Raw genomic sequence first — 22,947 nt, forward strand, 5'->3', positions numbered from 1 at the left:
CTCTAAGAGCCGGAAACCAAACTGCGCGGGTTTGATGGTGGGACCCGGGTCGGGGTGCGGCTGTCCGGAAGGTGGACCTGAACCCAAGGACTGCCCGGCGGGGCGGCTGGCTTGAGAGAGCTGTCACCGCCCTCCCGTCCCCACTGTGGATTGAGGGCGCTAGGAGGGGATTTTTCAGGAGAGTGCCGGGTGCGCACCAGGGCCGGCTGGGGCGCAGACAGAAGGAGATTTAGGCTTTATCGCTGTTTGCTTTGCAGCCAGGCCGGAGCTACGCGTGCCCGTCGGTCTCCCAGTCACCCTCCCGAGTCCCTGCCGTCCAGCCGATCAGGCCGTCGGTGATGTTTTACTTCCACTGTCCGCCACAGCTAGAGGGTGAGTAAGTGCGGCTCCTGGGGCTATTGGGAAAAGAAGGCGCCGTTCTGAAAGGGCCTCGGCGGCAGCAGGGCTGCAGAACATTTGGGTTTTGGTCCCGTGAGGGGCGCAGCCACCGGGCGGTGGGTAGCAGTAGCCCCTGACCGCCTCCCCATACCCCGCTCCAGCCTCCCGCCCCATCACCACCTGCCTCCCACCTCCCTCGCCGCCTGGGCTGGGTGGCCCCGGGCTATGCATGCCAGCCGCTGGGACCTGCCCGGTTGTCCCAGCCTCCCAGCACAGATGCTGGTGTCACGCCTCTAATCTGGGCTCCCCAGCCCAGGGGACTGCATCAATCTTTCACGGTGTTTTGCAAACATCCCGAAAAGCCAAGGTAGACTAGGAAGTGGGTCTGTATGGTTCTGGGCCAATGGTGAGCCAGAATGACCCATTGCCAGGCAGCTTTCACTGGGGCACAGGGCAGTACTCCTCCCTGATCTCAACATCTATTCCTGGCAGCCATGTCTTTCACCATGGAAGTACCTTGGCATGCCTCCTCCTCCGTGATTTATTGGGTTTCTGACCCCAAGTGCCAATGACTCCCCACTCCCAAGGGGCAAATCCATGAAGTGGGTTTGGGGTTTTGAGGGTCTCCAGGCCTTAGGATAAATTTCCTCTCTGGATCCCTAGTGTGGTCTTTGCACTGGATTGTTAGATGAGCGTAGGTTGGTGAGAGGGCAGAGCTTGGATCTCTGGTGTGCCCCATGCAGGGCCTAGGGAGTGCCCAGAGGGGGCCATTCAGAGTTAGGAAGGATTATATGCATTAGCCAAATGCAAAGCCACACAACACCTTCCTCACTCAGAGCAGCAGTTTTAGCAATGGGATATTAGGACTTGTACAACTCTGGGAGCAATACTAGGACTTGGCTTTGACAATCTACTTCTTTGGCTTATTTGTGGAATGAGAGAATATTGGAGACCAAGAAAGGGAGGGAATCATGGGAGGGGGCAAAAGGTTATGGGACACTGAGGGGCCTGAGATATCAGAAGATTCTGGTCCACTTTATCCTGGGTTGCCTGGATTAGTAGCTGAGCCTCAGATGCCCAGCACCCACAGAGATTTCAGAAAGTTTGGTTTTGCTTTTCCCATGGACATTTTTATTTCAGTAGGGTTTTCTAAAAGAGGCTACTGAAATCCATGTTTAAGCCCTGATGACTTCACCTGCATTCCTAAGAAGAGAAGGCCAGACATTTGCCTGCCTTATACTTCTTTTTACCTCCAAGGATCCAAGCTGATGGTCTAAGAGGTCTAAGAGGTGCATCTGCTTTCCTGGTATCCCAGAACTGGAGAAGAACCCCTGCATGTGTGGGAGACACACTTATAACTTATGAACCTGGGGTTGGGGGCCATTCATGCCCAATCTTCTGGTGTAAGTGGGGAAGGCTGAAGTTTGGACATTTAGCAGGTGGTGGGCTGCCTCTCTGACTTTAGGGGAAAACCCTGTTTGAAGGGTGCATTACAAAAGTAACTTAGGGAGAGGGATGACCCAGCCCGCGTAGTCCCAAGGTACTGAGGTGCTTGCTGCTTTCAGTTCAGTTCCACTCACTTTTCCTTCCTAGCCCCTGCATATGCCTTCTCCACGCTCTTTGGTTGCAGAAGCAAGGGAGATCAGTTTTTAAGAAAATTTTCATGCTTTTGCAGTGTGTTTTAGAGTCAGTTTTGCAGGGGTGTTTTATTTTAGTTTGGTGGTGTTGGGGAGGAGGTAATTTGCTGAAACAGAAAGGCTGAGAACAGACCTTTGAAATATGACATCTCATAGCCTATTGCCTTAAACATTTTTATTTTCTATTAATCTAGAGAGACAAAAAGGAGAAGGCAAAGTGTGGTTAATAATCTCATTTTTCAGATAATTTTACCAATGTTAAATTAAAAAGTATAACATGCTCCTGCTTAGGAAATTCAAATTGAACAGAAACTGATAGATCAAAGGATAAAATCTTTTTCTAAAGATACTTAATTGTTGATTTCTTGTGATTCTTTCAAGAAAAACACACTTTAACCCATATTTTTATATTATTTTCTTCTTTATGGTGTGCTTTATTTGTGCTGGATCATACTGCTATGTCATTTAGGACTTTGCTTTTTTGACACCATAGTAGATGTTTTGAGGATTTTTGCTTACAGAGCTACTGATTTCTTTTAAACAGCTGTGTAATATTCCACCTTATATTGTATAGAAAATGTCTACTGATGGGCATTTTGCTTGCTTCTAGTTTTTCCTCTATTACCATGCTTCCAGAAACATGCTTCTCTATTTCTTATTAAGTATAATCACAGATTAAATACTTGCACATGCACTTAGTTTTTGACAGATATTGTCAAATTATTCTCTGATAAGGCTGCAATTTATGCTCCTATAAGTAGTGAATGAGCATGAATATTTATTACACTCTTGTCTATACTGGGCATTACTATCTTTTCATGAAAATAGTGAATAATATCATTGTTTGTTTTGTATAATTATTGGCAAGGTTTGACATTTCCACAAAATTATTAACCATTATCTTATTTCTAAGTAAAAACATCTTCTCATATTTTCCTCCATTAGGTTGTCAATCTGTGTTCTTGTTAATTTGATGAAACATCACTCTTTTAAAAATTCCATTTAAAGCGATGATGTGTACAAATTGTGACACAAGCTGGAACAAGCAGGTGTAAGTTTGAAGTGCGGGGCTGACTGTGTTTGGAGAGCCTCAGAGATTGCAGTCCATCCCCACCCGACAAGTGCTTTGTGTCAAAGCGCTTCCTGCAAAATAATGGAAAAAAAACTGCTTTGAGGCTGTCTTTTAAAGTTTCCAATGAGGGCCTCCCTGGTGGTGCAAGGGGTTAAGACTCAACCTGTGAATCTATCCACAGCTGCTGCAGTGGGAGTTCGATCCCTGGCCAGGGTGCTACCCACATGGCGCAGCAGACCTCTCCTGACTCGCCTGCTGCTCCCCTCAGCAGTGCATTTCACTCAGTCTGCCTGTTCTGCTCCCCACTCTGTCTCTGGTGAATCCTCTCACCCCCCCACATCTCTGGTCTGTACCCCAGTTCTTGTGTGAATAAATAAATCTTAAAAAAAAAATTAAAGTTTCCAATGAGTCGCAAAGAAATATTGTAACTAGGGTTTTGAAAAATGCATTTTGGACAGGAAGATAGAGGAATAAGACTTCAGCAGAGAGTGGGAGTGCTGTGGCAAAGGATGTGGCACTGGGGAGTAGAATAAAAGAAGGAGGAACTCCCTTTAGTGGATAGAATTTTAAAAAGCCCAAAGAATGTTGCTTCTTTGGGACTGCAGTCCTTCTGAGGGACAAGGTCTGGGCGCAGTGTCTTGCCAGTTCCTTATGCCAAGTATGCAGTGATTCTAAGACTCAGGCCCGTGGCAGGTATAGCTTTCACTGGCTAATGGGAACTTGCTCATTTGTTTTCCTAAGAAGCCATTGTGGACTGTCAAGTAAATGGTGCACATTTGGAAAATGATCTGAATGCACGTTTGGGGCCAAACTCTGTTCTGGCTTATATGAGCTTTGGAGGCTGCTGGGGAGGACAGTGGGAAGGATGTCTTTCTTTTCAGAGAAGCAGGAGCAGTGAGTCCTTTATGAGCCTGGTCAGAGGATAGGGTGCCCTTTGAGAGGGACCCTGTCTAAGTTGGCTTGGAATTCAGGGCAGTGCTATTGGTGCAGATCCTTGTTAATTGACATATATGTAACAGATCCACTGTGGTGCTGATGAGCTGTGACCAATGGTAATTAATATTCATTTATAAACTTTCTACCTCCGTGTGCCCTGAAGTTCTAGGAGAAAAGTACTGTGAAAAGGTGTAAGCGTTTTTTTCCCCCCGCCCTGTGTCCTCTGCCTTTAATCCTTATTCTTTATAAAAAACAAGGGAAAGTAAACCAACAGGTAAACAAAAGGAGACATAGAGGCTGCTGTTAAAGACCCAGGAGTAGATATGAGGTAAAGGCACAGCGGGCAGAGGGGCAGAGGGTGCCAGAGGGTGCCAGAGGGCGGGTGAGGACTCCACATCAAGCTTGTGACTCAGAGTCCAGAATTTCACAAGAAGAGGACTTGGCTGTCCTGGGGTATAAGGTTGCCATCCACCCTATAAAATAGGCCCTGGAGTCAAAGATTATTTAGAGAGAGAGGGCATATGAGAGTGGAAATGATGGGGCCTTAGTAAGATGAGCAGAGAAAGACATTTTGGGACACACAGGGTTTTATCTGGAGGGGATGGGCTGATGATTCTGAAAGGTGTGGCCCCAGCTCAGTGTGGAGATTGGGGGGAATATGGCTCAGGCTGACACAGTTTTGTTCCCAGCAGGCACTGCACCCTTTGGTAACCATTCCACGGGAGATTTTGATGATGGGTTTCTGCGCAGAAAACAACGGCGGAACCGGACCACATTCACTCTTCAGCAGGTAATGGTGACGGTCCCCTTCTGACAGTCACCTGCTTCCTGCATCTAAGAAACAAAACAAAACAAAAAACCCCCAACAACAAAAAATCCCCTCCCCCCAGGGTTTTAACACTCTTCTTTGTCTTTTAAAATAAGGCCAACTGATTATGGATCTTTCTGTTTTCTTGAACTATTTATGTGGCAAGGAATCAAGTCTGGGACAGGGAAGATGACTTTGACCTTCTGGTTCCAGATAGTAAGGGAAGAAGCAATAACGATCACTCCCATTTGCCTTATGGTTTGATGGTTTGGGGAACATTTCCATATCAGCAATATCATTTGAACCTTGAAATAACCCTTTGAAGAAGGCACATCAGACATTCTTATTCCCAACAGATAGACAGATGAGAAAAAATGGGGTCCAAGAAGTTGTCTGACTTTAGATGGTATTGTCACCCATAAACAGAAGGGCTGTAACTGGGACCTTGACTTTGGGTTTCCTGGATCTGGGCTCCTTCCCGTAGATCTGTCCTATTCTGGAACAAACTGGAACTGTAGGGAAGGTGACACAAATACCCTTGGGCAATTTCTGTGGGATTGAAACACTGAAGGCATCTGCAAGTTGTTCCTCTTCTCCTCCACCCTCCGGTGAAAGCTGTGTGGATTCTTCTGTTTTATCAGGTCACCTTAGATTTTGATTCCTGTGCAAATGCATATAATATTTGCACTTCTCTCTTATTTCTACTTCTTGCAGAAGTGCTGGGGCTGTTAGTAAGTCTTAGCTCCTCAGTCATCCATATTTAAAATTTTAATTCTGTGGGGTATTTTCAAAGACCTCTCCCTCATTTCCCCCTGCTTGATCTGTGAAACTACTTCCCTACCACTCATAGCAAATTTTGAAATATGCATCTGTTTCCTCTCACCTAGCCACAGTCTCTCACCAGTAAATATTTTTTTTCTTTTACCAGCTGGAAGCTCTGGAGGCAGTTTTTGCCCAAACACACTACCCTGATGTCTTCACTAGAGAAGAGCTAGCCATGAAAATAAACCTCACAGAAGCCAGAGTGCAGGTAAACCTTCTTTTTAATTATTTAACTCTCTAATATTAAAACTGGCAAACTTTTTTTTTGACATCATGACTGCAGAGTGCACATTTGGCCAAAGAAAGCAAATGAAGACTATCTGTCATTTTCATGATGCACTTTAATAACATCAACATAATGTGGAATATTAGATTAGGTTGATTAATCGGTCATTCATAATTAACTAGTGATAATGTTCTACACTAATTTGTCCGCGTCTCTAAGGTACTAAATTACATCAATGCACATCCATTTCCTTGCTTTGGAAAAAAAAAAAAAGAGCTGAGATGCTATTCTCAAAGCAGCTCTGACCGCTCTGGGTAAGGCTGGTCAATTGCAGAGAACCGCGTTTTCAGATGGGAAGCAGTGTAGGATCTGCTTTCCAGAAATTGCATCATGTCCAACTTTTCCCCAGCACGTGGACTCTTTCAGTGAAGTGGATCCGAAGAACATGTGCAATTTAAAAATCTTTAAACGGCAGCAGCAAGAAGGCTGCCTCAGGAAGAGCGTGGCCCGCGGTGACCGTCTCTAAGCAGGATTTCTTTTTAGAAGCCACACAGTGATTACGTTTAAGTGCACATACCCGTCGAGCCCAGCAGATGTGCCCGAGCTGGGGAGGAACAGATTTGCTGTGCCGCCTCTCCAGGCGAGCTATTCTTTGAGCACAATTATATATTCATTTTATTTATGGGTTTCCTCCATGCTGTTTCTGTTCTTTTTTATGTGGGGGCTTGGGGTTAAGACTATGCAAAGATCTAATTGTAGGAAATATAATAGTTTGCTTTCGGTTCCCCTGGGTCATGTTAGTATCTCTTAAAAACCAATGGCTGAAGAGAGATAATGGAATTCTGAGCAGTAAATTGGGGGTTGTAAACAAATTATTTCCCCTATAATCAGATTATGTGATCCTGATTATTAAATCTGAACATGAATCATTGGTCATATGCCGGCAAATTAAACTGATTATTATTTGGAAATGAAAATCTCCTTTGGCCAGGATGCCGTCTATCCTTTCTTTTTTTAATGCCAGCTTGCCAATAGCTGCCTAAAGACTGAACTGCAAATTGAGATAAATGACACAATTATTGAGCATTCAGAAGTGGAAGATCATAACTTCTCCCTGAAAGGTGCAAGGGTGAGATAGGGGTGGTGACAATTAAAGCTGGGAATTGTTGTTCAGGCTGTTGTTGGCTATTATGCAAACAGACAATGGCTGCGAAGCATTTGTGGAGTGAGCCTCCGTGTGGGGACACAGCCTTCGGTGGTGGGAAGGGAGATGTGTTTACATTTATACCCCTTGCTCATTCAAATATGATTAATGTTCTATAAAGCAGGGTCTTAATCGAAGCTGATGTTGTCAAACAATAACTAAATAGGGAAATAAACGACTCCATCATGCTCTTTCCTCAGAAGCAGGCGAACTGTCAGTGCAAAGTCATTAAAATATGATAATGAAAAATAGCTCAATTAAATGTTGTTATAGCTGTGACCTTCATTCAATTAAGACGCAAGAAAGTGTCTGCATTTTGCTTTGCATTTAACTGCCCTAAATTTAGAATATAGATAAAATCATTATTCAACGGTTGCTGATATGTGCAATTAAAAGCCAACTAGATTAAAAAAGAAAGAAACCCAGTTAAAGGAGAATGGAAATCAGAGGTGGGGTGGGCTGGCAGAGGGGTTAGCCTTGGGACCCTGGCTCTTTTCCGGGCCAATGTGCCAGCAGGAGGAGGAGAGGATGCCTGGGGCAATAGAAGGAGATCTAGCCAGGTGTCGTCCCCCCCTTTTTTTTTAACCAGGAATTATCTCCCAGGAGAGGAGGCAAGAGGTTTTGTTGGAGAAAAGAGCAGCAGGATTTCACTGACCTCTGGGAACACCTTGGGCTCAGGCTGCCTGGTTTCCATGGGGTTGTCTTTTTGCAAAAGCAGTTTTGGTTTCCAAGGCTTAAAGAATTCCACCTGAACCTTAAGAAGGCACTTAGAGCAGGTGAATCACAAGCCTCCTCCTAAGCTGAGGACAGCGGAGACGATAACACTAGCTGATGTTTACTGAGTGATCGATGGCTACATGCCTGGCACTGTGCTTACTGTTGTACATGCATCTCTGTATTATTCTCAACAATGCTTGGGGGTGGCCACTATTATTACCCCCAAACAATTTAGACCATGTCCCTTAGCCAAACCACTGGATCTGCCACCTACCACCCAGATGACCTTGGCAGGCTAATTTACTCTCTTAATGTTCTCATTTGTAAAATGGGGATAATAGTACAACATACCTTATAGAGTTGCAGTGGATTCTAAACCAGATTCTAAACCAGGGCTGACTCCAGGCTGTGTTTCTCGTCTGCATATCTAAGAGATGAAAACTGTGGGTCTGAAGGTACACTCTCAGGTACTCAGGCCAAACTTGCTGGAGCATTTTTGATGGGGAAACCCTAGGGAAATGTTTTATAAACTGCTTTGGCAATTAACAATGATTTCCCCCTCACCCTAGCCCATAGGAAATATATTTCACATCAATAAATGTACTCATACACATTGAGAATTTCCACAAGAAAACACTTTTACCCTTGCTATGGACAGTGCATTTGGGTACTTTCTATGATTACAACACATTAAAAAAAATGCCTGTCAAGCTCCTACACAGGTCTGATCCATCCGTGGGTCTGAACCTGCAGTACAGAGAGTGCTGCCTTGCTAGAGAGAGGAGAGAGGAGGCTGTGCCTCTGGGCACCTGCTCAAGGTGAGCCATGAGCATTGGCAGGAGTCCAGACGTTTGTGTTTGGGTTCTGGTTCCCTTCTCCTGTTTGATTGTCTGCCTTCCTTGGGGACTCAGGTTTGGTTCCAGAATCGAAGGGCCAAGTGGAGGAAAACAGAGCGAGGGGCATCTGACCAGGAGCCTGGAGCGAAAGAGCCCATGGCAGAGGTAACCCCTCCACCGCCTGTGAGGAACATCAATTCCCCACCCCCTGGGGACCAGACCCGGAGCAAGAAGGAGGCCCTAGAGGCCCAGCAGAGGTAAGACTGGCTGGACCCTGCATCTGCAGGGCTGGTGGGCATGCAGAGTTGGGAACTTACATGATTTTCTTTTCCTGCCAGCCTGGGGCGATCAGTGGGTCCCACCGGACCTTTCTTCCCCTCCTGCTTGCCGGGGACACTCCTGAATACAGCCACATATGCCCAGGCTCTGTCACACGTTGCTTCCCTGAAGGGTGAGTGTTGGCTCTGCTGGCTAGTGGGGCGGGGTTGGCGCTTATCTGACTGGCTCTCTGCAAGGGAGTGCTGGACATGGTCTGATTTACTTTCTTGGAAAAATCCATACTCACCCCCTAGTGCAACTCCTTTCCTCCTTCTATCAGCTGTGACCCTGTCACAGTCAGGGTCATGAACATCTTCTGTTCCGCACAGCTACCTGGTTTGAGTCTACGTGCTCTGAGAACGCAGGTAATATAGGCATCACAGCTTGGAAGGCGCTTGTTCTCAAGTAATTGTTGCAAAAGTCACCGCTCTGTGTTTACAGGTTGCTCCTACTTCTTGGGAACAGTTTTAGGAGCTAATCTGCCTGGATGAGGTTGTGATGGGGTCCTGCTTCTGAGGACCCTCTCCAAATGTGCAGGTGCCCGCCTGCCTTCCCCAGAATTGTTGTTGGAAGTCTAAACTGTTAGATTGGTGATTTTCTAAGATTTGTTCTCTTCTCAATGACTATTGTCTGAAGCATGGAAACCATAGGGGCACTTTTTCAGGCCCAAGAGTGTGACTGTTCCTCAAGGATTCTGGGGCACCCTACTTGATGAATGGGCCCATTCAGCATTTCTCAATTTATGACCCCCAAACTCCCCGTGTGATAGGACCGGACAGCTGTGCTGGCCAGGAGCAGGGCTGTCCTTCAGAGGAGGCGCGGGGCTGCTTCTCCTTGGCACTTCTCTGTCACAGGGGGTCTGGAGGTAGGGGTGCAGGTATAGGATATAGGCTTTTCCCTGGTAATAGGCAGTGGGAGAGGTCCCACTGGTGTCCCTTGCTTATTCTGTGTTAGGGTCTGGGGTCTCCTACTCTGAAGGGTGTCCACTCCAGCAGATGGGTCACGCACACAAACACACACACACACACACAACCAGAATAGCAATCTGCATTGCAAATGTGGTTTCTGGAGGCTGAGTGAGGGCACGATGGAGCTTCCCTGGGGATTCTCTGAAGGGAGGGAAGGGCATCTAAGGCATAGGGAACATCACATCTGATTGCTAGGAAGAGACCAGGCTTGTCTTGAGAACAGGTGGCATGTTGGGTACCCATGGAGTATGCTCAGAGATAAGGTGGAGGGTGCCTGGCAAGTACCAGCACTTGAAGGCCCTGAATGCCGGGCTACTTTTTGGACTTTGTGCTGTGGGATACAGCGCCCCAGGCCCAGAGCCTCAGTTCTGAGTGGTCCAGTTAGCTGGGCAGGTGCCTATGCTCAGGTGGCTGGCAGAGGTGGGTGATGCTCAGCTCAGTTCAACTCTGGGTTCCGTGGCCCTTCTCATGCTTCCTTCGGCTCCAGGATCTGGGTACTCCAGAGACCAGGCAGAGCCCCTCATATCCTGGTCCTGGGGTAAAGTTGCAGCCCATAATGGGCTGCTGGGCACTTCATAGGCAGGTCCTGATAGAGGTTTCCGGTAGGATATGACTAGTGGAATTAATCTTGGCAGAGAGGCAACCCTGGGTGTTTGTCACCTTCTTTCTGCTTCAGTGAGGACCAGCTCGGCTCCTAAGAGTAACCAGCTCTCTTTTGAATGTTCTTCTTTTGGCTTACTCCAGCCTTCTGAGTTGGAGGCAATTCTGAATCTCTCTGCTGTGACAGCCCGCGGGGCTCTGGCTAGCCACGCTGATGTTTTCTGAGCAAGGCTGATGTTTCCAGAGCAAGGCGGGCGATGAGTGAAGTGAGCATGTGCAGGTCTGTCTTCACTCCTTTGACTATGAATGATCTCATGCTCACTTTTTGGAGACACTCTGCCCTCCTTGGTCTGTTTGTCATTTTTCCATTTATGAGAAAGAATGGGGACAGGACACATTTCTCTGCTGTCAGAAACAATTATGTGCTAAGTGGGGGAGGCCCTCAGATTTGAACTGGGCAGAGTTGGGGATAGGGTTGGCCTGGGGAGCATTGGCTGACTTGAGGGTCAACTGTTGCTCAAATCAGCTGACTATGGCCATGGGGGAATGTGGACACAGTGTTGCCAGGCTATTCAGTTTTCCGAAGCTGGAACTCTGGACTTTGAAACATTCCAATCTTTTAGTGTTACCTCCAAATTTGGGGGCCAAACCCACACATCCTTGAGACTAGTTTGTGGTCTGTCATTGTGTGAGGGGGCATGTCCTTTCCTCTCCCTCTGCCTCCCGCGGTCTCCTCCCTGCCTGCTCAGGTCTCCCCCCAGCAGAGTCATGGCCCCTCCTCATGATGCTCATCATGGGTGCCTCACCTGCATTGCCCATTCTTGGCTGGCCGCTTTGAACTGCTAGCTTTTTAGTCTCTGGCAAGCTAAGTCATGTTGGAAAGGGGTGGGAAATGAGCAGTCACTGAAACTTCTGTGTCTGCCCCATGAGCCGTGTTGTTGCTGTATTTAGTCCTTACGGCAGGGCAGTCAGCATGCAGGGGAGGGCCCCGCAGCGGCATGGCTAGGAAGTGGAGTCGGGATCACTCTGAGATAAGAGCTGATGCTGGTTGAGGAATCTTTGTATTCCAAAAGCACCTGACCCCTTGTGGCAACACTTCTGGAAAAGAGACATTCTGAGCTGAAAGTCTCTGGAGCAGACTCTGGTCAGCTGGTCGGGAAGGCCCTTTCCAGTCCAGGTGGGCTTGGCAGTCCCGAGAGCTGTGCTTGGGACTTTCTCCTCTGCTTTAGGATGTGGGGGCAGAAGTGTGTCCCTCCTGCAAGTTACATGCTAAGCACGTCCTAAGAGGAGTGATGCTCTGTTTTATGGAATGTTTTGCTAAGTGATTTGGGGCCAGGAACACTTTTTGACTCTTGCAACCCACATCTCCTTTTCCCAGGTTTCCTCAAGCTATGCAAATTAAGTGTGTAGTGTAAACTGGGCCCATAAGAAGAACAATCCTAATCTTCTAAGGTCTTTCTGTGCCAGGAGCTCTTGGTTAGTCTCCCTCACCTTACCTGCATCCCCAGAAATGGCTGGGCAGCCAGATGCTGGCAGTTCTGGTGACTGAGCCACACTCTCCTCTTAGTCCTTCATTCTGCTTCCCAAGTACTGCTGGTCAAGGAGGGACTGTCCCAGCTATTGGGAGAATCTTCTTGCAGGCTAGTGCTAGGAGTCTGGGCATTTAAACCCACCTCTTCTCACAAATGAGAAAGGAGGCTCAGGGAGGAAAGTTACTTGCTCAGAAATCACTTACTCAGTCAGGTGCCCCTTTGAGGTCTAGCCTGCTGTCCATAGGATCCTGATGGGACCTTTCTCCCAGATGCCACTTATTCATTCCTTTGAAAAGCACTGATGGAGGGACCTTCGCTGCTCACTTTCTCCCCTCAAACAGGGACAATGTGAGCCCTGGGGAAGAGGGCTGAACTCCCCCAGGAATACCAGAGCCCAGAGCTACTATGAGCTGAGCATTACAGCCTCTTCCAGCCCGAGATCCCGATGCGCTGCTCCAGGTCTGTGGCAAATTGCCAAGGACCCAGAAGGACAGCCTTGCCTCGGAGATAGGCAGATTTGGTTCCAGACTACTGTAGTAAAGTGAATGTCATCATGAAAGCGCATCACCTTTTTTTGCTTGTTTTGTTTTCCAGTAGATAGTGAAGTTATGTTTACACCACACTGTCTGCTAAGTGTGAATGCAGGATTGCCACAAACCTCCAGTTTGTAAAACAAAAATGCAACATATGCGAAGTGTAATGTTGTGCCCCTAAATCAAAGTGTTGAAATTCAACTCTCAGACCCAAACTAGGGCTCATGTCTCCTCCCCCAGGCTTTGTGGTATTGGCGGGGTTATGCAGCCACCCTGGACTGAAGACTCCAGCGTCTGGGTCATCCACTAAAGCTCTGGACCCTGGACAGCTCCCAGGGGCTGCTCCTCTGAGACCCCAGACCAGGGCCAGCGGCTGGAAGGCAGGCTCTCTTGTGCTGTGAAAGTGTGAGGAAAATGCAGGGCTCCTCGCCCCAGTTCTCTTAGGGGCTGACAGAGAGCCGGGCTAGAGTGACAAGCCTAAGGCCTGCCAGTTGGGGGTCCCCATCTTTTGATTCTAAGCATTGTTGTGATGGATTTCCCCTGGGAAATAATGAGAGACTGACCATCCAGTGTTTGTGGGGGAAGCATGGGGATTGTCAGGGGAGAGTTTGCTGACTTCCTTTCAGTAGTGGTCCTTGAAGTCTTTAAGTCCTTTAATGTAGTTTTAGGGGTGTTCGCTTGCCTGGAAATTGCGTGGCTTTGACTGTGCTCTGAAAACAACTCTCTTGGAATACTGATTATCAGTTCCCTGAGCTGCTGGCAGGGACAGGGACAGGTGGGTGTCACAGGTGGTAGAAGGGACGCCCTCATAAGTCCCCACAAGCGGGCTCGCAGAGCACGGAGCTGCGTGGAGCCGTGCTCCAGTGTGAGTGGGGTGGACAGGCTGGGCCCTTTTAGCTCCGTGACTATGTCCAGAATGTGTCAGTGGATCTAGACCCTGCTTTCTAATCTTTACATCATTGGGGGATGTGGTCCAGAAAATATGAAGAAGAGCAGTACTCTCAGCCCCTTTACTGAAAGGTCAAAAGCAGAAAATTCTGGATTATGGTTTTCTAGGGAAATTAGGGAGACTAATTTTCACTCCTTGGAGACACCTGATGAAGGAAAGGGCCTGGGTTTTGGAAGCAACTAGAGAGCTGGGGAAACCGAGATTGATGGGGCTGGGAATTACTGCTGTCTTTGGGCAATTTGCGCAGCTCAGAGCTGCCACGGCTCACCACGAAGCTTGCCTGGGCGGTTCTGCCTCAGGCTGGGGGACCAGGGCAGAGACCTTCCAGAGCTTGGCCCACTGCCACAGCACTTTCATCCTGGGCTGAGGACACTGCTCTGCTGCCAGCTCCCTGAACTTGGTCAGAAGACTGAGATGCAGCTCTGGGCCTGGAGAACTGGGCACATTCCATCAGTAGGCTCAGTGCTGGGGGTGTGGGACAGTGTGTGTTGAAAAGAATGCATCAAGATAGTTGGCAGGCCTGCCCAGGCAATAAGCAGCCAGGAAGGGTGCGAGGTGGCGACAGCACCCTTCATGAGTGGGAGGTCATGCCCCTCACTGTGACTGGTCAGGGAGAGCACCCACACAGGTAGCTGTGGCAGACTAGCCCCAGGCTCTGCTGGGCAAAATGTTGGATGGGCACCAGAGAATGGGGCGGTGGGCTACCCCAGGTCAGGAAGTTGAAAACCAGGCAGGTGAGGGGGTTTCCTTCTTTAATTTCTTTTAACTAGCAAGCAGCCAATTAGCATAATTGTTTCAAGCTAGTGTTCTGCATTGTCTTGCCCATGTGAATTCTCCTTTCATTCTGGAGGCACGGAAGTCTTGCATAAATGACCAGCGCTCTCTCTCTCTCCTTCTTCGTCTATAAAAATGGAGACCTTCACTCTACTGGGGCTGAAGTCATGACGAGAACATGAGTTAGAGCATTTGAGGCCTTTAACAATGCATGGCATATGGGAGGTGTCAGTAAACACTGTCATTATCTAGATTCTCATTCTCCTCTAAAGGATCCAATGAAATGTTTCTGCTTCTCCCAGTATCTAAAGTTTCTCTGAATTTATTGTAAACATTCACCATTTCCTCGCATCCCCCATCATTCCAAATTTTGGCAATAGTGGGGATTCCTCTCTGTTCCCGGTTGGATTTCCTGGTCAAAGCACCCATGCCCACCTTGGGGTTTCAGAGGAGGCATGTACCCTGAACTCTGGCATGGTCAGAAAGGAGTCACCCTGGCCAGGCATGCAGTCTGGGTGTTCCGGGGAAACCCTCAAATGAAAAGGCAGCAGGACCCTACCCCATGCTGGGAGAGTTTGCATAACAATAATGGGTATCCAGAGAAAAAGCCTTCTCAATGCAAAGAATTTTCCTGTGCTGTCTTAATGGCCAGTCTTGTGTTCACAATTCATTAATGCAGAGGAGGTTATTAATGGTCGAGGGAGGTGCTTGGGTTTGTTCCGGGGAAGTGCTGGCCACAGGACAGGCGTACTGGGGGCGGGAGAGCCACAGCTAGCAGAGGCCCCAGCCCGGGTGCACTTAGCCTGGCTGCCTCTAACCTGTGATTCAGAGAGCTGGGTGTGAGGTGGAAACTAATTACAGCTGCCAGTGGAGAGCTTTCATAACTCACTCCACGCTCCTGCATTCTCCTAAGCTGGCACAGGGCGGTGTGCTGGAGGGAGGCATTAGAGCTGTTTTCCCTAAACCAGAGAGGCACTGGGGTGGGGGGCAGGGGGCTTGGGACAGCCTGCAGGGCAAGGCTGCTGGTGGGGACACTCAGTTGCTGCTTGGTGCCCTGGAGTCAGGCTTGAGGTGAGAGAACAGGGGCAGAACTTAGGAATGGGTTTGGACCCCTTCTGGCCCTCCTCGCCTCTGTCGAGAGGCGGGCTGGAACCCTTGGTCACTTCTGAGGCCCCAGTTGGGAGGAGCCTGGAGATGATAGCCCTGGCCCCACCTCCCTGGCAGTTGAGGCCCTGGAGGCTGTAAGGATTGGAGGTGCTGCGTGCCAGGTACCTCCTTGCACTGGCACTGGTATGTGGTGGGTGTGCAGTGGGCGCTAGCAATTGGAGTAGCTGTCCTGGGCTCCACAGATGTTGTATGTGTGAGGATGCTGGGAGACGAGTGGCAGCGTGTCCAGTGCTAGGAAAGAGTCTGACAACGTCCTTCCAAGGGCAAGACCCCTTAGTTAGCCAGTGTAAGGGCCCAGGACTGGACACAGTGCAGGTTTTCTGATCCCATGCAGACTGGGTAAAGGAGGAGTCAGAGTCCTCAGTAGTTTTGCAGGTTTTTTATTTGGGGTTCACCAGGCATATGGCAGGCAGGGGTGCTGGCTGGGGGGCTGGGAGGCCTTCACTCTATCTGGGCTCTCTAGCATTAGTTCTGCTGCTTCTCGGCTTCTGCTTCAGCTTCTACTGCTGCTGCTCGCGTCCCCCCCGTGACACCGCCCTTAAAAGCACAGTCTTAGCTCAGCTGAATCCCATCTGCCTATGCCCACACCCTATTCCAGGTGCCCGCCATCAGGCATGCATTCAGGACAAGGATCCATCATCTATCCTGATGGTGGAAGGGCAGAAAAGCCTGATATTTTCTTTACCCTACAGCCCACCCCCTCAGGGTTTGCTGCCATATACAGTCTATACATATATATACAGTTTTCTAAGCAAACAAACAATGCAGCCATGGCCCACAAAAGCAAATACATCAAATATAACAAAATACAATATAACAAAATACAACAGAACACAAATAAGTCCAGGCAGGGCACTAACCTAGTGCAAAAGACAATTATTGGTACCAGCAGATGAGCCACCAAATCTGCTGCCGAAGGCACTGCTCATACAAGGGAGGGGAAATCACACACGGCATCTGCTATAACATACCAGGAGCCGTCAGGCTTCCTGGCCTTCTCTGGCTGTAGTCTCGGCTACAAGGCACACACAGCATCTACCCCCAGGATGCACTAGCTCTGGGATTGGCAATTTTATTCTGTTGGGGGTAATCGCCAACCCTCAGGGTTTCTGTCTGCAGTCGCTCCAACACTCGGCCTTCATGGCCACCCATGCGACTCGCAGACCCCCGCACTCAAGCCAACCCACTGCACAAGCACCCGGGTCGGGGATCCAAACTCTGCATTCGGCTTGGGCTCCACCCCAAGCCACATTCCCCACCCGTCCCCCAAGGACAGGTTCCCTCAGCTCCTCACCCTCACTCAAGAATGAGCAGGGCATCACCCACAGGTGATTTTACGAGACTCACAGTTCTTCAGCATATCCAGGCTGCTTAACAGCCGCTCAGGGCTTTTCAACTTAGCATCAGCACCAGCTTTTGCCTACTTAGTTGGCTTTTCTCCTCCACCTGGCTGCTGGGCATGCACAGGCTGCTTTTGGCCATCTAGGCCCACTGGCCACCCCCAGATTCTCAAAAAAAAAAAAAAAAATAACCTGCCAAGGTCCTCTGCCTTCTGGCGGAATTGTCAGTCCAAGATCATCAGTTCATCACTCTATCAGTCCAAGTCCATCAGTCCATCAGTTCAAGTCCATTGGCCTCTCCCTGCTTCAGCAACAGCCTGCTGCCTCAGGGGTCATTGGCTGGTCCTTTCCGGTGTCGTTGGCTGGTCCTATCCGGTGTCGTTGGCTGGTCCTTTCAGGCGTCTCCTTCACGCCAGGTCTCATCCTGTAGCTCGTGGACGTATCCATCTTCTATACCGCCATGGCGCCTCTAGCGTCGTCACAGGCAGTCTTTTACTCCTTAGTCCCTCCAGGTCTTCGGAGGGCTCCAATACCCGTCTGCTGCTGCTGCTGCTCGCGTCCCCCCGTGACACCGCCCTTAAAAGCACAGTCTTAGCTCAGCTGAATCCCATCTACCTATGCCCACACCCTATTCCAGGTGCCCGCCATCAGGCATGCATTCAGGACAAGGATCCATCATCTATCCTGATGGCAGAAGGGCAGAAAAGCCTGATATTTTCTTTACCCTACAGCCAGAAAGGTATATTCCTGACAGTGCTTTGGCCTTGGTCTCTCCAGGCCATGGTAAAGCCTCCAGATTTTGAGACCAAAAGGTTTTATTAGTCAATAAGCATTTGCCCACCAAGGCTAACCTCAGAGGCAGAGGCAGCCTCTTTTTCCTCCTCTGAAAGTGAATCATTTTTCCCTTTTTGTTGTGATCTTAAAAATCACAATTTAAAAAAAATAAATGGTTTTATTATGAAATATAATATTCATTGGAAAAATTTCATAACATATGCATCTACTTTAAGTACCTATTATATATAATCACCCTCTGGGACTTTATCTGCACACCTGAGTCCCCTAAATCCTTGTACCCCTCTCAGCCTAAGTGAAACCACTAGGCTGACTTTGTGGTAACATAGCTTTACCAGCTCCCTAGGAAGGTGTTCTGAAACAAATTCCTTAGTCTTGACTTTTTTGAATTTTACATATCTGTACATGTGTACATGTGGCATGTATACCATGTGTATTTTCATGTCTGGAGTCTTTGGAGCAGCATATGGTTTGTGAGATTTATCCACGTAATTAGGTTTCTGTGTAGATTCTTTAGATTACTCCATGTGCAGATCTTCGATTAAAGATGGTTCGTCTCTCTTTTGTACTTTTTTTAAAAAAATTTATTTATTTATACAAGAACCGGGGTACAGGCCAGATATGCAGGAGGGTGAGAAGAGTAACCAGAGACAGAGTGGGGAGCAGAACAGGAGGATTGACTGAAATACACTGCTGAGGGGAGCAGTGGGCCAGACAGGAGAGGTCTGCCGCGCCATGTGGTTATCTCTCCGGCCGGCCGGGATCGAACCTGCCCTGCAGAGGCTGCGGAAAGTTTCACAGTGCTGTGCTCAACCGCCTGCACCACCAGGGGAGGTCCTCCCTTCTACTTTTTATTTCTTTTTCTTGTCTGACCCTACTGGCTAGGATTTCTGCTATGGAATAGAATAGAAGTGGTGGTAACAAATATTATTGCCTTATTCTATTTTGTTAATACCAGTATTTTTTGAGATATAATTCACATACCACACACTCTGTCTATAAAAGTGAACAATTCAGTGATTTTTAGTATATTCAAGTTGCTGAGCAGCCATCCCTATATCAGTGCTGGAACGTTTTTATCACCGCGTGCCTATCAGCAGTCACTCTGCATTTTACCCAACTCTCCAGCCCCAGTCAATTACTGATCTACTTTCTGCTTCTATAAATTTTGAACACTTTGCTGTTGCTGTTGTAGACATTTCACATGAATGGGATTCTACAATATGTGGCCTTTGTGACCGATCTTGTCTTATTCTTGATCTCATGTTAAATCTCAGAATTTCTTAATTGTGTGTGCTCTTTTAAAAGATATCCTTTATTAAATAAAGATGCTTTCTTCTTGTCCTAGTTTTTAAAGTTTTGTTTTAATTATTATTTAAGTTATGAATATGAACAAATGTGGACTTTCATGAAATACATTTTCTGTTGAGATGATCATGTTTTTCTTACTTGACATCATGAACAGTAAATTACATTGATTTTTTAATGTTAAGCCAACTGTTCATTCCTGGAAGAAACTCAAATTAGATGTGGCATGTTATCCTTTTCTATAGATATTTTGTTTGCTAACATTTCGTCTAGCATTTTTGCATGTATGATCGTAGATCATAAAGATTGACTTATGCTTTTTTTCTTATAATTTCTGTTTCAGGTTTCAGTATTGTTTTAGTTTATCCCAAAACAAGCAGCAGCAGAAATGCCCAGTAGTTTGATTATATGTCCTGATTCTGAGAACCCTCTGAGCTCAGTTGGGGAGTTTTGCTGTTTCTTTTACTTTGGGGTCTCTCATGAGGTTGCAGTCAGATGGAAGTTAGAACTGGTACATTTAAGATGGCATCACTTTCCTGCCTTGGCAGGGATGCAGAGAGGCTGGGAACTGGCTGTCTTTCCCCATGATGAGCTTGGATGTTGATTGGATCCCAAGAATGTCAGGGCAGAAGCAGCCAAGCCTTCTTAAAGTTTATACCCAGAACAGACCCAGTATTGCTTCTGCTGCATTCTATCGATTAATGTGGGGCATTGGGCCAGCCCAGCCTCAAGTGGAGGGGTGGGGCACGGCACACAGGTGTGAATACTGGCAGCATGGTTCATTGAAGGCATTCTTTGGAGACTGGCACAGGTAGCCTTGTGACACAAGTTGGGTTGTATGTTTTGAACCTACATTCCTTCCAAGTCCTGACTACAAGCACTTTAAGGGCACAGGTCACATCTGACTCCCCACAGATACTTTCCAGCCACTCGTCTCTGCCTCTAACACAGAATCTGATGCAGGAGGAATGAAGGTTGTGCTGGGAGATGGAACCCACTTAAGACGAATTAGCCTAAGGGGTTGCAGACTGGGGTTGACTTGAAGAGAGAGACAAAAGCTTTCAGCAAAGAATTTCACCTGATTTGATACAGCTGTGTGTTCCCACAGAGGTCATCGGGTATGTAAGTGTGTGGGACCCGGAGAAAAGAGGTCTTTCTCTGTAGGAATAAAGAGGGTTTTCCAGAGGACATGGTTGAATTGGGCTTGAAGCTGTCCAGTGGGTGCAGGAACTCCATGCAGAGAAAACAGCATGAGCAAAGGCATGGAGGTTGGCAGGGCTAATATGCTGAGGGTAGGACAAAGCATGAGGTTGGATGGAGGCATGTTCCTGAGAGAGGATGGCATAGCCTGTAGGTTTTGCAGTCACAACAGCCACTGCCCATAACTATCTCCCTATGGTTACAGGGTCAACGTAGGTAAGATCCCAGTCTTTTCATCTCTGAAATGACAGCTATAATGGCCATATCCACTAGTGCCTGTGGTTGGTAGTGTGTGTATCTGTGCCTGGAACATTCACATGTCTGATAGGTGCTGACGATATTATAAGGGTTATGTTCATGAGTCGGAGAGGTCACTTAGGATCTGATTAGGGTTTAGCATGGACCTCTAGGGAAAAGAATCCTACTTGCTGCAGGCCTTTGCTCCTTAATAGAAGAGGCTCCCAGCCTTCAGGGCACAGTTCATTAGGCCCATTGGTGTGTACAACTCTTCAAGGGCCACTGGCTTGCTTCTGAGGCCAGAGGTGTTTGAGGAGCTGGGAACCTGAGGGGCAGAGGTGTTCAGTCTTCCTGGGGAAGTGGATGAGACAACCCTAGTCCCTCCATGCCTAGCTGATGTCAGGCAGACCAGGTGGAGAATTGTAGCACTTGAGATTTGTAAGGAATCTCCTTGATGATTATATCACTCTGCTCCTCCATGATATAACCAGGGAAACTGAGGTTCAGAGAAGGCATAGGATTCCCCAAGGTTACACAGTGCATGTATCAGAAATAGGCCAAGTCAGGAACCCAGGTGTCTTGCCTTTCAGCCCCCATACCCTGTATTGATTCTGTTCCTTTTACAGGCACCTGCTGTCATTCTCTGACTTTAAAAACTGCAACTCACTTTCCAGAAGCCATTTCCTATGGGTGCTGATGGGTTTGCCCTTCCTGTTAATCAATGGGACCCTGGAGTGCAGGGAGCTGAGCAGAAGATTTCTGGCTTGTACCCAGAGACAGTGGGAGAAGCAGCCTGCCTGTTCAGAGTTCTGGTAGCCATTAGAAGGAGTGAGGGCAGTGCTAATTGGCAGTGGATTACCTAGAACATGTGTCCTCACTGCTCTTCTGGTTATACCGGGGTCCTTGGTTCTGGTGCTGTCATTATTTGTTGTCCCTTCAATGACATCCAAGCAGAACTGGGACACTTCACACCAGCCCTGGTTGGCTGAGCCAGCTCCCAAAATGAGGGTTCACCAAGTGAAAGAGCAGATGTCAGGACAGCAAGTGTATGTGTGATAGATGCAGTTGAGACACAGGTGGGATTTAGCGTCGATTCCACCAGAATAACCTGCCAAATTAACACAGGGATGTTGGCATGCAACAGATTGGATAGCTGTGATGACCACAGTTTTTCTTTCCGTGGAGTATCAAAGAGACTTAGAATAGGGAGATGGCAAGTTTGAGAAACTAAAATATGCCAACTGAGTTGGGAGGTAAAGATTTTCTTCCAAATATTTGAATGTTTATTTTGTACCAACATAGGACATGTTAGTTCTGGCATCAGGGTTGTGTGGGGTGAAGGTGGATAAAGATATTTACATCAACTTTAGGAGGCAAGGTAGGTACAAAAGTAAATACAACTCATGATAAAAGATAATAGAAACCATAAAATAGAGACAAAAAATTATTTCAGGGCTTCCTTAGTAGAGGATGTCTGGGTGTGAGCTTGACTTTGTCTTGAGCTTGATTATTGGTGAGCACACTTAGCCACAGCATCTAGAAGGCTGTGCTTAAATATTGTAGGCATTGCCAGTGTTCCCACTTAAACATTGCTGTGAGCTCTCAGGGATTGGTATTATGAATCACAAAGTATGTTACTTATTTGTTTTACTTCACTATAAACTCAAAAGAAATAAATGGCAGAATTTATGTTAAAATGTCTCATGAATCCACACGTTCATCTCCTTGTTCAATTCTGTTACCTCTAATGAACATTCAACAAGAAATCAGCCTGGGTGAGCTCTATTTGTAACCAAAATTGTAGTTCATGTGCCTGTAGGATGAAAATGTGTTATCGGCAGAGACGAGACAGAACTAACTTAATTTTTCCTGTCAGTCTCTGTAGTAGATCAATTAAACTGCCAAGGAGATCAAATATTTCAGACTGTATTTATTACATTAAGTATTTATGTTCAGGCCAAGACTTTAAAGCATGATGTCATATAGGAATGTAGGCCGATTAGATCAATTCAGCAGAATTTGCTGTAACTTAATGGAAATCTAATTGTGTGTTTTAATTTAGTGTCCAGGAGGTAGTGTGTTCTCCAAACAAAACAATTTCAGGCTGCATTTAGGGGCCAGATGGCTTTTGCACAGGCTGGGGTGATGGCACGCATTGGTAGGACTGGAGGGAAGAAGTGGTAGCCTTTTAGGGGGCTTGCCAGCTGGCAGGTTAGTCAAATCCCATGCAGAAGGACTCACTGACTTTGATGGGAGGTGGACAGGATGTTGCTGATGGCATTTTCATGGTGTGTTCTCAACTACGTGTTCTCCAGTCAATAACTCCAGTGCAGACTGAGACCATTAACAGTTGTGGGGTCTCAGCTGGGTGCTGACGACACCATCCTTATTCCTCAGCGACCTCTGTCCTAAAAGACAACATCAGCTTAGAAAATACAATAAAACACAAAGAAAACTGTAACAATTATTTATAACCTTATTATGTAGAATTAACCACTACAAATATTTGGCATTTGTACATTTGTTTTCTTCTCATTTATAAATATGTCACTCAATATATGTTTGTATTTAAAACTAATTTAGAAATTAA

At 47.3% G+C, this 22,947-nt stretch overlaps 1 protein-coding gene across 1 annotated transcript in view; it reads left to right on the forward strand.

Moving 5' to 3' along the window:
- Nucleotides 1–338: 338 nt before the first annotated feature.
- DRGX (dorsal root ganglia homeobox) overlaps nucleotides 339–22,947 on the forward strand; it is a gene marked incomplete at both ends in the record, with an annotated part of 28,702 nt that continues 6,093 nt past the window's right edge. The window contains 5 exons of the mRNA XM_084244666.1: nucleotides 339–372; nucleotides 4,716–4,813; nucleotides 5,760–5,861; nucleotides 8,712–8,893; nucleotides 8,975–9,087. Coding sequence (XP_084100792.1) covers nucleotides 339–372; nucleotides 4,716–4,813; nucleotides 5,760–5,861; nucleotides 8,712–8,893; nucleotides 8,975–9,087 — 529 coding nt within the window. The remainder of the gene's footprint in view (nucleotides 373–4,715; nucleotides 4,814–5,759; nucleotides 5,862–8,711; nucleotides 8,894–8,974; nucleotides 9,088–22,947) is intronic.

This window comes from Talpa europaea (assembly GCF_964194135.1).
Source record: "Talpa europaea genome assembly, chromosome: 10".
NCBI classification, from domain to species: domain Eukaryota; kingdom Metazoa; phylum Chordata; class Mammalia; order Eulipotyphla; family Talpidae; genus Talpa; species Talpa europaea.